Source organism: Neolamprologus brichardi, chromosome 22 (genome assembly GCF_056152115.1).
Source record: "Neolamprologus brichardi isolate AB-2024 chromosome 22, ASM5615211v1, whole genome shotgun sequence".
Taxonomy (NCBI): domain Eukaryota; kingdom Metazoa; phylum Chordata; class Actinopteri; order Cichliformes; family Cichlidae; genus Neolamprologus; species Neolamprologus brichardi.
Genome location: NC_142124.1, coordinates 18,024,321 through 18,042,612, shown reverse-complemented (window position 1 = coordinate 18,042,612; position 18,292 = coordinate 18,024,321). Strand labels below are relative to the sequence as shown.

General features: G+C 43.7%; 1 protein-coding gene across 6 annotated transcripts in view; it reads right to left on the bottom strand.

Annotated features, from left to right (window-relative positions):
• runx1t1 (RUNX1 partner transcriptional co-repressor 1) overlaps positions 1-17,725 on the bottom strand; it is a 57,071-nt gene extending 39,346 nt beyond the window's left edge. For all 6 annotated transcript variants that reach the window (XM_035906526.2, XM_035906523.2, XM_035906524.2 and 3 more), the window contains exon 1: positions 17,185-17,725. Coding sequence is in view for 5 of the 6 variants with exons in the window: in XM_035906523.2 (XP_035762416.1) it covers positions 17,185-17,212 (28 nt within the window). In the remaining variant the exon portion in view is untranslated. The remainder of the gene's footprint in view (positions 1-17,184) is intronic.
• Positions 17,726-18,292: the final 567 nt, after the last annotated feature.

Genomic DNA, 18,292 nt, shown 5'->3' with positions numbered 1-18,292 from the left:
TTCACTCCCTGTCAGCTTGCAGGCATCTGCACACATGCGAACTAACAGAGGCGCTCGCATTCACGCAGCCTCGTAAACCGTGTCTCAGGTTCAAGAGTGTAAAGGACAAAAATGGCAGCAGATCTTCACGATCCTCCTTTTAGCTACATTTACGTCCCACGCCGCCTGAGCGTGAACGTGTGCGTGCCCACAACAGGGAGGATCAGAGACAAAGCGTCTTAATGTTAGTGCAAGACAACAAGCACTAATGTTCCCCCAGTGAGCTGCTAAAAATGCCAGTAAGGGAGGAGAGAAAAAGAATTATATTAGGACAGAGACAAAGACGAGATGAAAGAGAGAAGATGTGAGTATGGGAGCGTATAAACAAAAGCAATAGCTGCTCCAGCTCTCCGGAGACACGTGGCCCCTAAAAGCACTAGCAAACCCAGTCTCTCTCTCTAAGCTCAAGTTTCATTTCAGAGACAGGAATTGATAGAATGCATTTGAGTTTATTCAATAAAACGTTGGGAGCTTAACTTCATATCCCACTTCCAGTTACTGCAATCAGAGAACTCGTACTGATTAGCTTCGGCAGTAGCAACAGGAAGACATCTCATCCTAACTATCACCAGCCCATACCAGTCAAGCTACATGATCAGGTTTTTTACCCGATGAGGTTTTACCGGCTTAAAGCATCAATGAAATCATCTCATATGTGTTGCAGGATGCTAAAGCCTCTTTTCAAATCATCTGTTCTCCTCTGTCCAAAACTGCCTGGAATCAGGCCCACTTTCACGGCCTCATCTGCAACAAAAGCAGGTAACAACAGCAGCCGAGGTAGGCAACCAAACAACTACTTTGTCGAGAGGCTTGCCAAAACGCATAATCCAGCTGACTGCAACAAAAGCTTTGCAAAACCCTGCAGACAGACACTGATGGTTGTTTGCATTGGTCTATGTTTGTAATACCCATAATCTGACCAGTTTGTTATAATGGCATCCCCTGCCATTTGAACACTTTTGTAAAAAAATAAAATAAAATAAAGACACACATACATCAGTGGCACCAGCACCGCAAACTGGGATACAAACCATGCTGAGTTAAATTACTCCCTCTGTGTGTGAGTGTGTCTGTGAATGAGCATCACGGGCTTATTTCATTCAAGAATTAAACAAGTCAATACTGTGGCTTTAAGTAAGCTTGCATATACTGTACTGTATAGCCTTCTTTCTGTGTCCTCCTGCAACCTCCTGACACCTCCCCCACGCAGGCTAATAAGGACTCATTCTCTATATATGGGTTAATATATGTGCTTAAATTCAAAACAGGCAAATAAAAGGCTTTCTTAATACGAGCGCATTAACGCACTGAATAGTCACACAATACTGATGAGGAGAAACCGTTTTGCTAAGGAGATTTCAATGGAGCGTCAAAGCTGTTTTGTGTGGGGTGGAGCCATCCTGTGTATATCATTTTGTGGGTGAAGGGTGTGTGTGCGTATGTGTGTGTGAGGAGGGGTTCTATTGGAAGGAACTGAAGTGACTTTTTTTGTGGAAGACTTGGTAAACTCAATGGGGCTTTGGAGGGCCAACTCAATGATAAGTCAATGAGGTGCACTTGAATGGCGGAGTTGATGGAGTGAGACACACAGAAAATAATCTCTTTCTCTCACAGACACATACAAAGCAAAGTCCCACGGGACAGCTCCTGGCCACTCAGCGTCTGCATGTTTAATGGCACAGGGTGATATGTGCGTGAGAGAACAGAGTTAGCTAGTCGCAGAGAGCAATGCATGTTTGTACACCATCACCAATAAGCTAGACAGTTCTGCCTCCATTCTGCTACACCCTTTTCTGTCTTCCCTGCACACTAACCCCTGCTTGTGTGCTGTCTCCATGCGAGGAGTGCCCGTGTGTGTGTGTGTGTGTCTGCACAGGCTACAGAATACACAGAACCTCACACAGTTTACACCCCAGTGGAGACTATTAGTGATCCTCTACCAGACACAGAGGGAACACATAGTCTGAGAGAGACACAGGCAAAGAGTCAAAAGTGTAGAGGAGAGAAGGGGAGAGAGAGGGTGGGGTGGCTGCGGGGGGAGAATCAAGAGGAGAAGGATGAGAGAAAGAGACAGTGACAGACTGGCACACTGATACGCAGACACACACAGATGGGAAGATAAATGAACAGATATTCTGGCAGTGCTACATAATACAGAAAGAAAGGGAAAGGGAACATCAGGGCAAACGTCAGTTCTCTTCCTCTCGCAAACCGACCAAAGATGGCCTCAGCTTTAGTGCAATCTGATGTAACTCGCCAGAAACAGTTTCAATGCTGCACATCAAACATAGTCATACCACAGTCATCAGACTGAAGAGAGAGGATATGTGAAATCTCTCCAAAATGTGTCACACTTTAAGGTGAACACTTAGTGTTATCTAACAAACTCGAGTGTATATCTTTAATTAAGCGCATATCGGCATACACGCGTCACCCCATTTGAGAGGAGAAGAGAAAAGAAGGAATAAAGAGACGCCTGAAGAAAAACAAAGGTCGAATGACAAGGTGGAAGCCAGAAAAATTGATGTAGAGGATGCAGGAGGAGGTGGTTAAAAGAGACGCGAAGGCGGAGAAAAGGGAAAGAAGGTGACCAGCTTGTATAGAGGTGCAGTTGGCCACAACAGGCGCTCCACTGGGCTGCACTCAACTGCTCTCTGCCTCCTGGACACACATTACCTCTGAGAATATTTGATGTGTGCGTCCGCGTGCACGCGCGGGCACGACGGCTGCATCTGAGCAGCAACTCTGGAGGAAGGGAGGTTACATATGGGCTTGGCCTTTGTGTGCCTGTGTGTTGATGGAAGTGAGAAAAAGGCGAGCGAACTGCAAAAGGAGAGCGAGTGAAAGTGAGTGTAGTCGAAAAGGTGCAATCAGCAGAGGGGCGGAAAAAAAAAAAAAGCGAGCAAGAGGCTCCCTGTGTGTGCGGCAGGTCCCCAGCCATCTGGACACTCCCCTCCTCCCCCCCCCCCCCCAACCCACCCCGCCCTCCACACCCACCATTCTCCTCCACCCTCCTTTTCCTCCCCTCTCCTCTGCCGACTGGTGTGCTATTCATGGCGGACCCATTTCACCTTTCAGTGTGTTACGCCCGCTCACCACAATACATGCTAATGAGGTAGAACAAATGACTTTTTTTCAGTGGGTGCATGCATGTGTGCGGCCCTGTGTGTGTGTGTGTGTGTGTGTGGGTGGGTGGATGGGTTGCTGAATTCTTCCAATCTCGACTGCTCGTTTCCAAACCACTTGCTTAACTGTCGAAAGAGTTGTTAATGGTTGTGCACAAACCAATTTTGTTTTCTCACCTGAAGGCACAAAATAGCTCCAGATTACTGACACCTGATCTGATGTTGCTTTGCACCGATGCTTGATTTCTAGAGCACCGCAAACATAGGCTCAGGAATCCGCAGTCTTAATGCATTTACCACTGTGTCTCAAGGACCTATAGCAAACAAACCATATAAACACAATGGCATTTAATTCCAGCTGGGGTAACCTCCACCAGTCCTATATATCCTCACACCCAGCCACCTTCTATTTATCCTCCACTGAGTGACTTGGCCCAGTTCCAATCTGATCTGCTCGGCGATGATAAAGTGGAGAGGAGACAGAGGAGGGGAGAGAGAGCGCACATTTACAGTTCTCTGTAGCACAGATGACAGGAGATGAATGGAGCACTTGATTTGTCGCAACAGAACACAAGACACCACAACTGACATCGGCAAGAGGAGTGGTGACAGGGAGAAAAAATAAGAAACAAGCAGGCAAGAAAAGGGAGTGCCAGGGTGCTGAAAGATTGAGGAGCAATACAGAAGACGGGAAGGGAAGAGAAGAGGAGAGGAAAGTGAAAAAGGGGACGTTTGAAAAGAACAGATGATAGCGAGAAAACAAGGGGAAAGAAAAATGCATAGCAATACAGACAGAATGACAAACAGTTTGTCAAAACCGAGCCTCCTTCGAGTCTTTCTTCAGCAAGAGCTGCTTTTCATTCGCCCTGCATCACTAGGTGGCGCTAACGATACATCTGTACACCTGCCAACCCTCTCCTCCCCCTCTTCCTCCCCCTTTACGTCTTTCCATAGTGAATCATTGTGACAGCCCGGCTTGGCAGTCATAATTAACCGAGTGCACTAGCTAGTGTAGCACTCCATGCAACACACCACAGTGAGCCAAGCACAGAGAGGACTGCTCATAGTGAGAGCTGCCACCAGGCATGATGGTCATGTTTGTGTGTGCACGCCTCTGTGTGTGTGTGTGTGATTAATAGTGTGTGTAGTGACAGTGTGCAGTCAACTAAGCCACATACACAGGTGGGGAAAGGCGAAGGACTTTTTGAGGCTTCTTCGAGGATCACTGCCTCCGGTGAGGTCAGACATTGCTGATTAAATCAGCGTCGGGCCAAAGGTAACAAATTATCCTTTAAAATACAACTCTCTGTGTCTGTTATTGTTGCAAGGAATTAAAATTTTTAAGGCATCGGTTTAGAGGTTTGCTGATTTAATTATGCAAAACAAACAAACAAAAATCATAAAGAAATATTTCAAAGGTGGTGTCTTTTTAAAAACAACAAAAATATCTGCCAGCGCGAGATTTATATATCATCGCTGCCTATTTGTGTCTCTCCCACTAAATCCTGCTCAAGAGGAAAACCATCCATTTTGGGGGCTGCATTTTGCACATGTAAAACACAGATTTGTCCTGCAACAGCTGTGGAACAAATTGTGTTATTAAGTCATTTTAACACCCAAGGCATCCAATTAAGCTACCCAATTCCCCTTATCAAAGCCACAGTTCCCCCAAAACGAGGAAAACAACTTGCATGGATGTGACTGTTTCTACAAAAATAGCCCTAAAATCAGCTTCATAGCCATTATGTGGGACTAATGGAAATGGTGCCACAGTTCCTTTAACTAGTACAGAAACAGGAACCAGGCCATTCCTGGCTCCCCTCCCGGCCTCTGGGGCCCAGGGCCCAGCCCAGCTCGCCACACAATGGGCCAGCAGAATGAGAGGAACCTCCGGCCATCCAGAGATAGCCCTGCTGGTCAGGAACCAGAAGAAACCTGGGAGGGAGAAGAGGAGGTGGTTGTGTGTGTGTGTGTGTGTGTGTGTGTGTGTAAGCCTTAAGGATGCAAACCCAAGCAGCAAGGGAAAGGGTGGGGATGGTTGGTTGGGGTCAGGATGTGTGTAAAGGGGACAATGTTTGTGTCTGTGTGAAAGAAAGTAGAGCTGTTCAGATAAATGCCTTGCTCCCATACAAAAATAACACAAACGCGCGCACACACACACACACACACACACACACTGCTACTCTTCTCTCTAAGGAAGTTAAAGCTTGTTTACAGGTAATTAACGCTGGGACAGCAACAGTAGGATGCAAGGTGCATGGGGGAGTGGTTGATATAAGAGGGAAGCAGGATTGGAGAATGGCGATGGGATCAGTGGCCTTTGGACCTGGCACCCACCCTGGCAAGTGAAGTGTCCTATCTGGCTTTCTTAAACTGCCTGGAGCCCCAAACAGTGAGTCAGTCCAGAGGAGCATTGGTCTCTGAACCTAATGATGGGAATTAACCCTGGGGACAAACTGGAAGAAGTAAATTACATAAGAGTGAGAAGCAGGTCGTGATGTGAACCTGCTCCCAGTTCTGTTTTGGGAGGGGGGCTAGAGGTGGTGGGGTGGGGGTGCTCTTCAATAAAACACAGACACATGCACATGGCGCCCACTGTTTCCATGACAACAAGTGGAGCAGATATGCTCTCTCAACTGTCAAAGGACACGCGCACACACATATATACACGTGCGGTGAAAAGAAAAAGAAAGATTGTACTAAAGTGTTTTTTTAGCATTTCATAGGTGGCTGTCATCGCCGGAGTGACAGAAGAAAGAAGACTGAAGAATAAAGAGACAATGGCAGGAACCAAAAAGGAAACAGAGAAAAAGAGAAACAGGCCAGGAATGCAGGATAGATACAGCTGCTGCTGAACTTAAAAAAAATATGCTGAATATATTTTTGCACAGAAAGCCGACTTTGGCTTTGGAAGTCGTGCTTAGGAGGGGCTGCTTTATTGCCAATAATGATTACAGACACCAAAAGCAATTTTGCTAAAGCTGAATTGAAAAAAAAATTGAAAATAAGTATGAAATCTTTTTTTTTGTGAACTAGAGTCACTGGGCTTGGCTGGCAAAATAAAACACGGTGTCCTTGCTGCTTCCTCTAGCACAAGTGTGCCATAACTTCTGTTCTCAGACACTAGAGAGAGATAGAGACAAAGACAGACTGTCCTAAATCTAAACCTCTCAGCGTCATCTGAATTGATGGTTTTTAGGGGGTAGAGGGATTGTCGGCGTCACACGGCGTTACACGAATGTATAACCTACACGTATTTCTGCTTCTAAATCCGTCTGTGCCGCGCATGCATTACCCGTGTGATATGTGGTGAAAGGAAATAGATCGCTTCTGTTTCAGGTCTGTGTGTCACGTATACACCAGTGTATCCTTTCATGGGGAAATTAATACCATATCAATTTTCCTTTAGTGCAGGGGCTATTTTATGGTATTGGTGGATTCATGAATTTTCTTACACTGTCATATTCATATTCCAGATTCTGATTTAATTTGCCGCGTGGGAATGAAAGCACACATTTCAAATGAGACGAAGCAATAAATTCAAAATTGCTTTCTTCAGCGTACACACACGCACACACACACACACACACACACAAGAGCAGTTTTGTCTTTGTTCTTGTTATATAAAAAAAACACACACGCACACACAACCAACTATTCTTTATCGTGAAATAAAGCAGTCTCAGCTAAGTACTCTTAGCTGCAGGGAATGTCACATTTTACAAGCTTCCATCCACATCCACATACCATGCAGTATTTTCGCCTAACCTCACAATCCCCCCTTGTACTATAATTCTCAATTACAGTAGGGCAGATATATATATGTGTGTAGTATATACTGGTGCTCACGTGCAGTTGTGGTAAACGCTTGCTGTGTGAACTCCTTGACAGGGGCTGGTTAAATATAGCTTGAATGATTTCATGTGTTATTTTTCCCCAAATGCAGTTTAGCATTACTGGCTGTCTAAAAGAGGAGGAAGAAAAAAACGAGACAGCAGCTCAAGGTCTAAAAGCAGAAGCTTGTATCCGAGCTAAGCAATTCGAAACTCATAAATGTTATTTAACATTGTATATGAGTCATTTCTCTCTGTCCTTTGTCTGTCACTGCCTCCGTCTCTCATGGTTGCTTGACTCTGTGGCTTCTGGCTTTGGCCCTTTAGCAGTTTAAAGTAACTCACAGCTATGTCCTACTAGCTCATCTCTGTTTCCCACTTTCTTTCTTGTTCCCGAGCTGGCACAGGCAAACAAGGTGACATCAGATCTGCAAACACAAAAACCTCACTCTCCCCATCTAATAATGTGTTTTTTAAAAATCTAAAACACAGCTATTCTATCCCTGACGCCTCAAATCCAACGAAACGTGCCCTAAACAAATGCATTTAGTCTACAATAATTAGCCAAGCCCCTGTGTTTTGAATATTTCATCTCAAATAATTATTTCTTGAATATATCTGTCTCGATTTTAGACAAAAGAGAGCAAAATAGTAGATATTTTTATTCTAGAAAAGACACTTCCACTGTCTGCACCTTACATCCTCACATGATGGATATCTAATTTTTCCCCTACCGCCTCTCCCCATTTCACCTTGCTGCACTTGTCACCGTTCACCTTTCTCGCACCCCAGTATCTGCTTCTGCTCCCCACCCCTTTTGTAATCACACTCTAATCCTTTGCAATCAATTCCCCATGAAGATACTACCCGACCCAAATAACACACGCATACGGGCAAACACACAAACACGCACACTCAGTGCGCCAAGCAAACAGATGTCTGCAAGACACAAAAGCAACCAAAACCAGGATCAAAAATCATTTCAACACACTATTATTGTGTTTTGTTGCACGTTGGTTGGATCAGACAGACTGTGAACATCTTCGTTCATTCGAATCAAAACCACTTAAATTAACACCATATCAAGTATCAAATACAGAACAGATCGTCAAAGACAGAAAGCAACGAAATAAGTGTTAAGGAGTTGCACTGAATTATTAAAACATGTTGGCTACATTTAGGTAGAAATGTAATCCTTTTTTTTTATGATGGGATCAGGATGAACGTACATGCGTACTGTGTGTGTCCCTTACCCTTGATCAGCTGGTGACTTGGGTTTGTCATTGCCCTGCCAGGCAAAAGCCCGGGGCGGTGCACGACTAATGCATTAGCGTCTTTAGCAGTTCGGGGCATCTGTCATGTGTGTGTACATGCTTTTGTGTCGCTGCATCATGTAGCCTGGGGCAAAGTGGCAAATACAAAGAGTCGTGTTTTATCTAAATATAGAAACAGATGCAGATTGTCTCCGGTTCTGCTGCGCGTAGTTTTTAACTCCCCTACTTGGTTGCTTGTCTTCATTGTCTACACTCTTTTGTTACATATGGCTGGCAATAACCAAAGCTCTACTTTCTTAACAGTTTGAGACGCCTTTCATTTTGACGAAGTGGTAAAAATGTTGCATGCTGTGGTCTTAAAATGCATTTGATGCCGTATTTTAGTATAAATGTTCACTTCATGAAATTTTATGAGACGGTGTTGTGTTACAAGAACAACACTGATTTAATAGAACATAATTGGCAGTAACAATGAGCTCAGCGTGCTTTTGTTAAGTGACTAAATGACGAGAAATAGGACAAGGGTATGTGGTGGGAAAGGGTAGTGCGTGTATGTTGTGTTCATTCTGACGAGGAATGGCAGCGAAAGAATGTGTTTGTGTGTGTGTGTGCGCGTGTCTGGCTGCCTGTTAATATGGCATGCCACATAACGCTAAAAATATCACTCATCACATCAAACGCACACCAAGAAACTTGTAGACCACCTAACAAACACAAAGAGAGCTCTGCATGCCTTCACTTTAGATTGACAACCCTGCCATATGGTGCTGAGCTTTGTCTTTGTTTGCATATTCAGCCACTTACTGTCTGAGTTTATGAGAGACCAATTTAGCAAGCGCACACCTGTGTATTATTATTATTTTTTTTACATATTTGTAGTTCAGTCCTATGTGTGAGATAGCTACATTAGCAAACATAAAGTTGCAGCTGCACTCCAGTACATGATCCCTGCACAGCTGTGAATTATTATGTGGACAATTTAATGCTGCCAAAGAGGAAACAGGAAATTAAGATCGTACTTTTGTTGCACTGCTAAAGTGTCTGGCAAAATGTTTGTGTGCATCCATGCTCAAATAAAATTCCTACAAAGTGAAACGATGCAGTGCATCTCTGTTGCTATCACCCCGAGTAGCAGCTTTATGCTCGTCACTCATAAATGTGTAGAAGAGGTGCAGATGGAGACCCAGGGGTGCAACCCAAATGCTTAAGGGGAAGGGGCTTTCCACTCACTAAAGCATCCTCAAACTAACATCTAGGCAGTAATTTGTCCTCCCTCAGGGGAGGCATAAAAAAAACCCAGGGCCTCGAATTCTTTGCAGCTATGGAAAAAGTGAAGAGCGAACAAAAAAAAAAAAAGCTAAAATACTTTATCTCCGCCTCTAACTGAAAGTTATTACATTTTCTGAATGGTATGACTTTCTAATGGTTAGCATATGTGAATATGTGTGCACAGAGAGAGAGAGCAGTAGTTGAGGTTAAGTTAATAGCACAAGCAGAGGGGGAACTGGGAACCCTTGGCTTATAAAGGATACTTGTTTCCCTGCCTCACCGAAAACCAGATGTTGATAAAGAGACATAGGGGGAGGAGAGAAGACAGATGGGCAAAAAATTACCAACACTTGAGCCAAACATCTTGAAACATCTGCAAGAAAAAAAAAAAAAAGGTACCTTACAAAAGGAGATGGATTTATGCTCTCCCTCTATCTTGGATTTTCATTGCTCCGTGAGAGCCTTTCTCCCTCCTGTGCTGCTCTCAGTGTTACCAGGACTAAAAAGTTTTGCCGCAATCTGGAGCTGTTTAAGTCTTGGAAAAAAAAAAAGCTTGGATTCTTCCACAAATGGCTCTATCATGTAGAGAAGGCAAACACGTCTGCACACTGTTGGAGCCATAAAACTTCAGAGAGTGCCGCGGGATGCGGTCCACAATCATGCAGACTAACTCGATATGAAACACTATAAATGTCAAGGTACATTGCAATATAGATGCATGTGTGTACATCCCTGCACATGTGAGGCCCAAAAACATATAATTCATATCCCATTTCTAAAAGCGGAGTTCGGTTACCATGGAGACCCATCGTCTATTGCTAGTATGAAATGCGCAGCTGAGGATGGCACGTCCATATGGTTAGAGTACGACAGAGGGGAGGAACAGATGCCTTGATTAAAGGGCTGTCAATCGCAAATCCATAAGAGCAGCTGGGGTCATGGATGTATATCAGATGACACTACAGACAGCGAGCAAGCCAGACAAAAAGATATATGTTTTTATACTGTAGGCAGATATAAAAACACACACACACATTCACATGGACACTTGTGAGGAGAGGGAGCTCTACAGATCTCTATCTGTTCATCGATACACAGCTACAGCCTCGCAACTAATCTCCCAGTCTGACTGAACTGCGAGAGCTTTCTCCATTTTCAGAGACATTTTATCCCTTTTGAGAGAAACAGCAGTGAGGTCGAAGCCTGTAAGTGTAATTCTCAATTTTTGGGTGGATACAACTGCCGTTAAATATACTGTGGTTTTGTTCTGTTTCTGTTCAAACAAACACTTAGCACGGCAGCTAGCAATGAAGCAATGATTCGGGCCATTTAAGGTTAGACTGCAGTGAGCGGTCATGTATAGGGACGGAAATTTTATGGACAGGATGGACGGGACGCACTAGAAGTTAAACAAAATGGGGCTTTTTACTTGGCCCCATTTGGAGAAAATGGACCAGCTCCTTCCATTTTTTTATGTTACCCCCACTGTCCCTTCTGCCACTCTCCTTCTTTCTCTTTGAACCAATTTCTAAAATGGCCCTCCCTTGAAATAATTGACACTCTGCGTTTATCATTTGAGGCACCTGCTGTTGGTTTGACAACAAGACAATCAGATGGAGCGACCGGCCGTCGTCCCATTGTCCCATCTCCCTGTTTGTCTGTGACACTAACTGACAACAGCTGGAAGCCCTCTCTTCCTACAATACCCATCATGCAAGTCAAATTCAAGCACAAAAGAAAAGGGCCTCATTATTTGGCTGTAGTGGTGTGATTTTAACCAGCAAGGGGAGGAAACAATGATTTAGTTGTGTCTGCCCATGGGACATAAAAGGCTGGCAGCGACTGGACGTCCAAAAAAACAGCCGTGCACGTGATTGCTCTGCCGGTGCCGATTCTATTTCATTATGAATATTAAAGAAACACAGTGTAGATTGGTGCTAGCTGTTTGCACCTCCGCTTGTATACAAATACCAGAGTAGACCACCGCAATATATAACGCGCACGCTCCCGTCTGCTAACATGCATTTTTGAACACACAGCCTCCCACATCCCCATCTCTTCTTCTCTCTTCTACTCTCTAGATGTAATTGACTGAGCACGTCAATACTCGGAGGGAAAAAAACAGAGGGTCCACTGTCTGCATCTATTGATCTACACTTCTCTCTTTCTCTCTCTCTCCCTGTCTGCTGATCTTAATTACACTTCTTTTTACCAAGCCAGGGCTCCAATCTAGCGGCTGCCCTTTTCATAAAATGTACTGTCCAAATCCATACATCAAAATTAATGAGAGTGAACCGAGCTGTAAATCAAATATCCAAGCTGATAAGCCGAGGTGGTGATCGTAAATTACATAAGTCCTTTTTCGTAAAACAAAAACGAAAAGGAAAAAAGAGAGAATTATTCTCACGGGTTCATTTAGGTCAGCGTTAACAATGTGAAGTTTTTACAGAGGAAGCAACCTCAGTTTAGGTGATAAGAACCGCTAAAGCGTGACAGGGGTGAGATGATGTTTCTCACTCTCTTTGTTATCTACTTCCTCTTTCTTTGTGTCTCTCTTTGTCAATTTGTCTGATTTTCTGCCTGCCTGTTTGTTTGTTTTAAGCGCTGTCTGTCTGGGCCCACTCCACCGCCTCTCTCTCTTTTCTCTAATACACACACACACACATATACACAAAAAAACGACTTTTATGGTCAGGTTTTATGGACTGGTAGCAAAGCAAACTGGTCCATTCTTCAGCAATTGTCCTCTCGTGAACTGGGGAGAAAAAAGGCTCCTAATCGCACAGCTTCACAGCTCATACTTCCCATCAATCAAACCTCTCTGTGTGTCCTCGGGATTTGTGCGAGCGTTTGTGTGTGTGTGTGTGTGTCTGTTTGTGCTTGTAGACATTCCCACCGTATAGCATCTCAAGCCTCTGCTGAATCACGAAGAAAAGCTTAGAGATGGCAGTTCAGACTCTCTTACATACAGTACACTCTGTTCCTTTTCAGATGAATCTTTACAGAAGACATAAACCACCCCCAGCCCACCAGGTCCTCTGTTTAATCTTTAAATGTAAATTGGGCGACAGGTGAATATTGAGAAGGTGAGAGATAAAGGGTAACATCTTCACTTGGCCACTTTATCGCTGCTCCACATCACTAAGAAGCGCCCATTCAATATCATTACCTTTAGCAGAGTGTAGGGGGAAACACAGTCGTGGGTATGTCCTTTTGTATTCATTGGACATACTGTATAGACACCTGCACACACACACGCACACACACACTCACACTCACACTCACACACACAATCACATCCAGTTGCTTATCTTTTGAAATAAGAAAAGGGGCTTGTCAGGATGGCACATTGTATGTATGTGTGTTGAGTAAGTGTGTGTGTGTGTGTGTGACTAAGAGAGAGAGAGAGAGAAGGGAAGGCAATGTGCATTAGGGCGATTACAATATCAGCCGACTCCAGATGGAGGCAGGAAAATAAACAGTGGAAGAGAAAGAGAGAGAGAGCGAGGGAGAGAGAGCGAGAGCAAGGGGACAGACATCATGACAAGAAGCCTAAGAGAGAGGTTCTATATGTGTGCATTTGTTTGTGTGGAGGTCTGTCTGTGAGCGATACAGTTAGAGAAAGTAGAGTTAATTAGCAACTCAATCCGCATCTGTATACAGAGGACTGAGGAAGCGCTCTGCATGTGTGACAGTGTGTGGGTTCATATTGTCCTGGACGTGTCTATTTTGAGTGTGTACTTTAAGCCCCAGAAACCTGAGTGCAATAGATACAGCAAACCATTTACCCTAAACATATGAAAAAACTACATCTCCCATGACACGGCTGCTTTTAGATGTGCTCTGGAACCAATCTATTATCGGTTCTGGCTAAGTGAAAAATGAAGTTAAAATAATAATAAAAAAAAATGCTAGAAAGGTAAAATCCTCCATGAAAAATTATGAACTGTGAGGCCCTTCCCTGTCGGCCTCTTCTTCACTTGACCTATAAGTCTTATGTTATCCAGAGTAAAAACACGAACAAGGCCAATAAAATCAGTTTGTGGCGCTCACCGTTCACTTTGACATTAAATCAGAGCCTGTAAAGGCCATCTCACAGCTACAATAAAACAAAGACCTCTTGCTTCTGTAAGCACAAGAGAGTGTAGACACACAAGCGCCGCGTATACAATGCAAACGGACACACACGCACGCAAACACACCTACCTGCAAGTCCTTTTTATACCATCGCTGCTCTTTCATGGGCGATGAAATTCAATAAGCAGTGAGGAGAACTGCCCTCTCACTGATAACCATCAATGGGGTTATCGATCTCCAAAAGCATTCATGCGTATGTGCATGCCCATGCACGTGCACGCACACTATAATTCACTCTGGGACTTGATAACAGACAGCTCTGAATAATCAGAAAAGATCTATACATCTTAAAGGAGTGCATGCAACACTGATTTTAGTATCCGGTTCGGCAGCTGATAGTTGCCCCCTGACTGCATTGCTTCAGTTCCAATCTGTATCCAAGGCTCCACCATCTCGATCTTTAGACACATTTCTGCAGTAACAGCAGCTGAGGTAAAAGTGCAGCGAAACCCAGAGAAAAGAATGAAGAATATTGTAAAGTTTTCATGCTGTTCGTGGAGTTAGATAAGAACAGACCTTCTAGATTGACACAGCAGTTATGTGAAAATCCCAAGTAGTAGTAGCGCCAGGAAAGCCCACTTATTCTAAGCACTGAATTATACAATAAACAAACAACCAAAAATCTTTGAGAGCATACATAATTTAGAGCATATACTGTAGGCTGTATACAAACGAGGGAGCTTGTGTTAAGTTAGAATCTGGCTCTGATAGAGCCAATTGAGAATGCCGAAAACATTACAGGTGATCCGGGTTGCGCTGCTTTTGAAGGGGATTGTATTAAACTAGAGACAGTCAGCATATGAACTGTGTTGAGTCATCATCACTTATTCACCGTATAGCAAACCTGGACTGCATCCAAACGTCTGTGTGACACACTTAAAAGAAGTGCTTTGTAACTACATCGCAGCACTGGAGTCTCAGTGTAACTCTGTGCGAGACAGGAAAAAAATCTCTCTAAAAGCAGTAATTCATTGTTTGTTGCTGTGATTTAAATATGCAGTATAAATTGCTAGGAAGCTATTAGCAGCGCTTAACATGAAAAAACAGGGAAAACAGTGAAACCAAAGAGTGTGTGTGCATATGTGCGTGTGTGTGTACGATATCTATGCCACATTGTGAAAGTGTGCATGTGACACACACAGCCTTTCTCAGCATCACTTGTTCAATCTGCCAACCAGAGGTACGTCTACGTGTGATTCTCTGGCTGCGTGTGAAGGCGAGAATAAAATGGCTGCCATCATTTTTTGCAAGGCCGTCCATGTGTGTGAGCAGCGGTCTGATGCATTTGACCCTATAGCCTAAGAGCTGGGAGGAGGAGGAGGAGGAAGGAAGGAAGGAGGAGGGAGAACAGGTGTGAGGCAGGCTGGTGGCTGGGCAGATGGCCCCTGGAAGTGCAATGCTGGAGAGCATGGACCGCAGAGACTTAGCAGCTATCGTTAATACAAGCCTGTTTATACAGTGCACACACATGCAGCACGCACTCACACATGTCCAATCACGTGCGCGCACACACAAACGCAGAGATAACCTGCAAACAGCACTTATCATTTACTCTCCCCTCATCAGCAGCTTTGTTTACCTTTCATTTACTCCCACCCCCCCTCTCTTTATCTCTGTAAACACACACACTCCAGGTAATGGTCTTTTCAGTCAAGTCACTACTTTAATGGAAGTCCCAGTGTTAAAAGGATGGGAAACAAACAACTGATGGCATAATAAATGACAGCCAGAACAACCACATCACCTGGCATGGCCACTGCAGTAAATTATTAGACTAAACAAGGATTTAAAAGAAAGAAAGACAGAATGAAAAATAATCCTGAATCTTCATTTCAATGACTTAAAAGAATCACAGACACAGGATACACCTGCATCATGATATCCCAATAAAATATCTCTTCGAGAGGAGCATTTTTAAACTGCTGCCATACTTTGTTTTCTTGTTGATCAGTATATATCAGTGCCTCTTGCTCATTCTGTACCCGGTCGCCCTTATTTAGCTCATCTAAAGCCACCTCTGATCTGTTTGATGCCTTTGACAGGGCTTAACAAGCGCTCTCTTGGACGTCTACAAATGTGTACGATGCTGTGCGGGAGCATTTGGTATGCCTAAAAAATTGTCCAAAGCCCTATGGTTTTCCAGAAGATATTTTCCTCTCTCTCTAATCTGAGCCGTGAGAACAGTCGGGCATCGACAGCATGTTGTGCCATAGCAGCCTCCCTCCCTAACCCGCATGTCTGTTCTTTTCCCAGTCGGGGGAAAAGATTCCCACTGGAGTAAATATAGCCCAAAGCCTTTAATTTCAACCCTATGCCACTCCATTAAAAGAAAGGGGAAAAAAAGGAATCCGTTTTCCGTTTTTTGGAGATTTTCGGTTATGTGATGATGACAAAGTCGCAGCGGGTGGAGAAGGAAACTTCACATGGGTTTGAGAAGATGCGTTTGAGAGCTGTGTCAGCGCTCCGGATGATGTTTCTTTTCTCTCTTTCTTTTTTGTGTACTCCAAATTCAAAGTCTGAAATGCAAAGTCTCTAGAAATGCTTTCCAGGACTCCCATGCAAAGATTAGAAGAAGCAGCTCTACACTGAACAGAACTGAGAGGCTCAGGTTGAGTTCAAAGTCCTCACGCAAGTAAAACAAAACAACCCCCCCCCCCCCCCCCCAAAAAAAAAAAAAAAAAACCCAAAAAAAACATAAAGTAGTCAGTAGTAGGATTATTATTGACCACTTGCAGGAAATATTTGTAATATTTGTTTCCGTTTCTGCAGTGAGAATAATAAAAAATGTGACTTTTTATTTTTTAAACTCCCAAGACGTTGTGTATGTCTTTCGAAGATCACCACTTAATGTGAAGATTGCTCCACCTGAAACGAAGGTGATGACGAGACTTGGTCCGTAAACTTAAGTTGCCTGTTGCCCCAGAACAGCTGCGCATCTTGGGCACAAGCTCGTGAACTGGGAGCTGTTTTTTTTTTTATTAAGACAGCAGCATGCTGGTTAAACAAACTAGAAAGCCAACTGTCTTCATTAATTACATTACTAGATAATTAGCAGGCAATAGCCGGAGTATTTTCACTTTCTCTAATTTTTTGAGCGATAAATGTTATGTGAGACACATCAGCGCTGATTGCTCGGTCTTTTTCTCCCATTAGAATGAAACACGATTATGTACAAAACAAACGCACCGTTTCTATGTGAAACAGATCTGCAGATAATCTCAGACAATAAAAACATATTTCTCTAACAAAAAAGAAATGCACTCCCTGGCGATTATGTATTTATTTTATTATAATTTTTAGGGGGGTTTGGACTGCAGCGCAGTCTGCTTAATTTACATTAATATATAAATATATATCAAAGTAGAAATAAAACAAAATCTCAGTTAGGTGTGTTGGGTATTTTGTGATATATTTTGTAATTCGGGCGCACACGTGTGCATACGAAGTCACAAAACACTCCAATAATGGGAAATATTAACATTATTAATTAATAGAGAGAACACTTACACTGAAAAGAGGCAGAAATTCCCACCATGCGGCACGTCGATGTGAGAGGGCTAAATAATTTCCAGTCCTTTTGACTCCGCGCAAGGTCCCCTCGATGATCCGCCTGTATCGGGAAGACGAAAACTACAGTCCAGCCAGCTTTCAGGGGCTCTGGTGGTATACTCCCAGCAGCTCAGAAACGTGGTTCAAACTCCGACAAAAGAAAGAAAAAGGGCACCTCTCGGCTTGCAATAAGTGATCAGTCACTGGGGATATGTAGTGTGGGAGAATCGGGAATCTTGTAAAAAGCGCAGAGGCAAAGGAGGAGAGATGAGAAACAGATGCAGAGGGAGGATGCTGTACTGCGCAGGGGCACCCTGTCTGAGTTCTTCTTCTTCTTCTTTTTCTTTTTTTAAACCCGTCTTCTTACTTTCCTCCGAAATCCCTTAAGCGTCAGTTTCGATTCCGGAAAAAAAATCAGTTTTTATATGTGAGAAAAAAATCATCCACACACCCTCGGACTCGGGCTCCTTGTGTTCTGCTTCTCCGTTGGCGTGGGGAAGAGGAGTAGCGACACTCTGCCTCCAGTCGGCGGTGCGCAGCAGAGCCAGGTGGCGATGGGCGGGACTGAAGCGCTGCTGAGGAGGAGGAGGTGGGGGCGACTGGGCAGCAGCCAGCATCTGTGTGCCCTAAACAGGTTGGAAAACGCAGTTTCCGGTCAGAAGTGTTTTCTTTAGTGTCTGTGGCATTAAAGGATTTTCACTTGAAGCGAGGTAGCCCCTAAAACCCTAAAAGTCCATTAGTCATTACTGGATAGGTAGGTGATTTTCCAAGTCTGCCGTAATTTACATGCCAGTACATGTATATTCAACAGCATCATTAGCCATTGCAGTCACGATTAGCTTTCATAGTTCAGTTAAAGGGTAAGTCGGACCAGTGTAGGCTACTCTTTTAAAAATATATCCCTCAGGCGTCATCCAAGTGCTTAAAATTCCGAGTTTTTGTTAGGATACCATGCTGAAAATATTTTGAATTTGTATTTTCAATTTGCATGTAAAATGTAACCCAAGTGAAAATGTCAGAATCTCAAACGCAAAAAAACAAAAATCTTGTTATATTGACGTGGAAA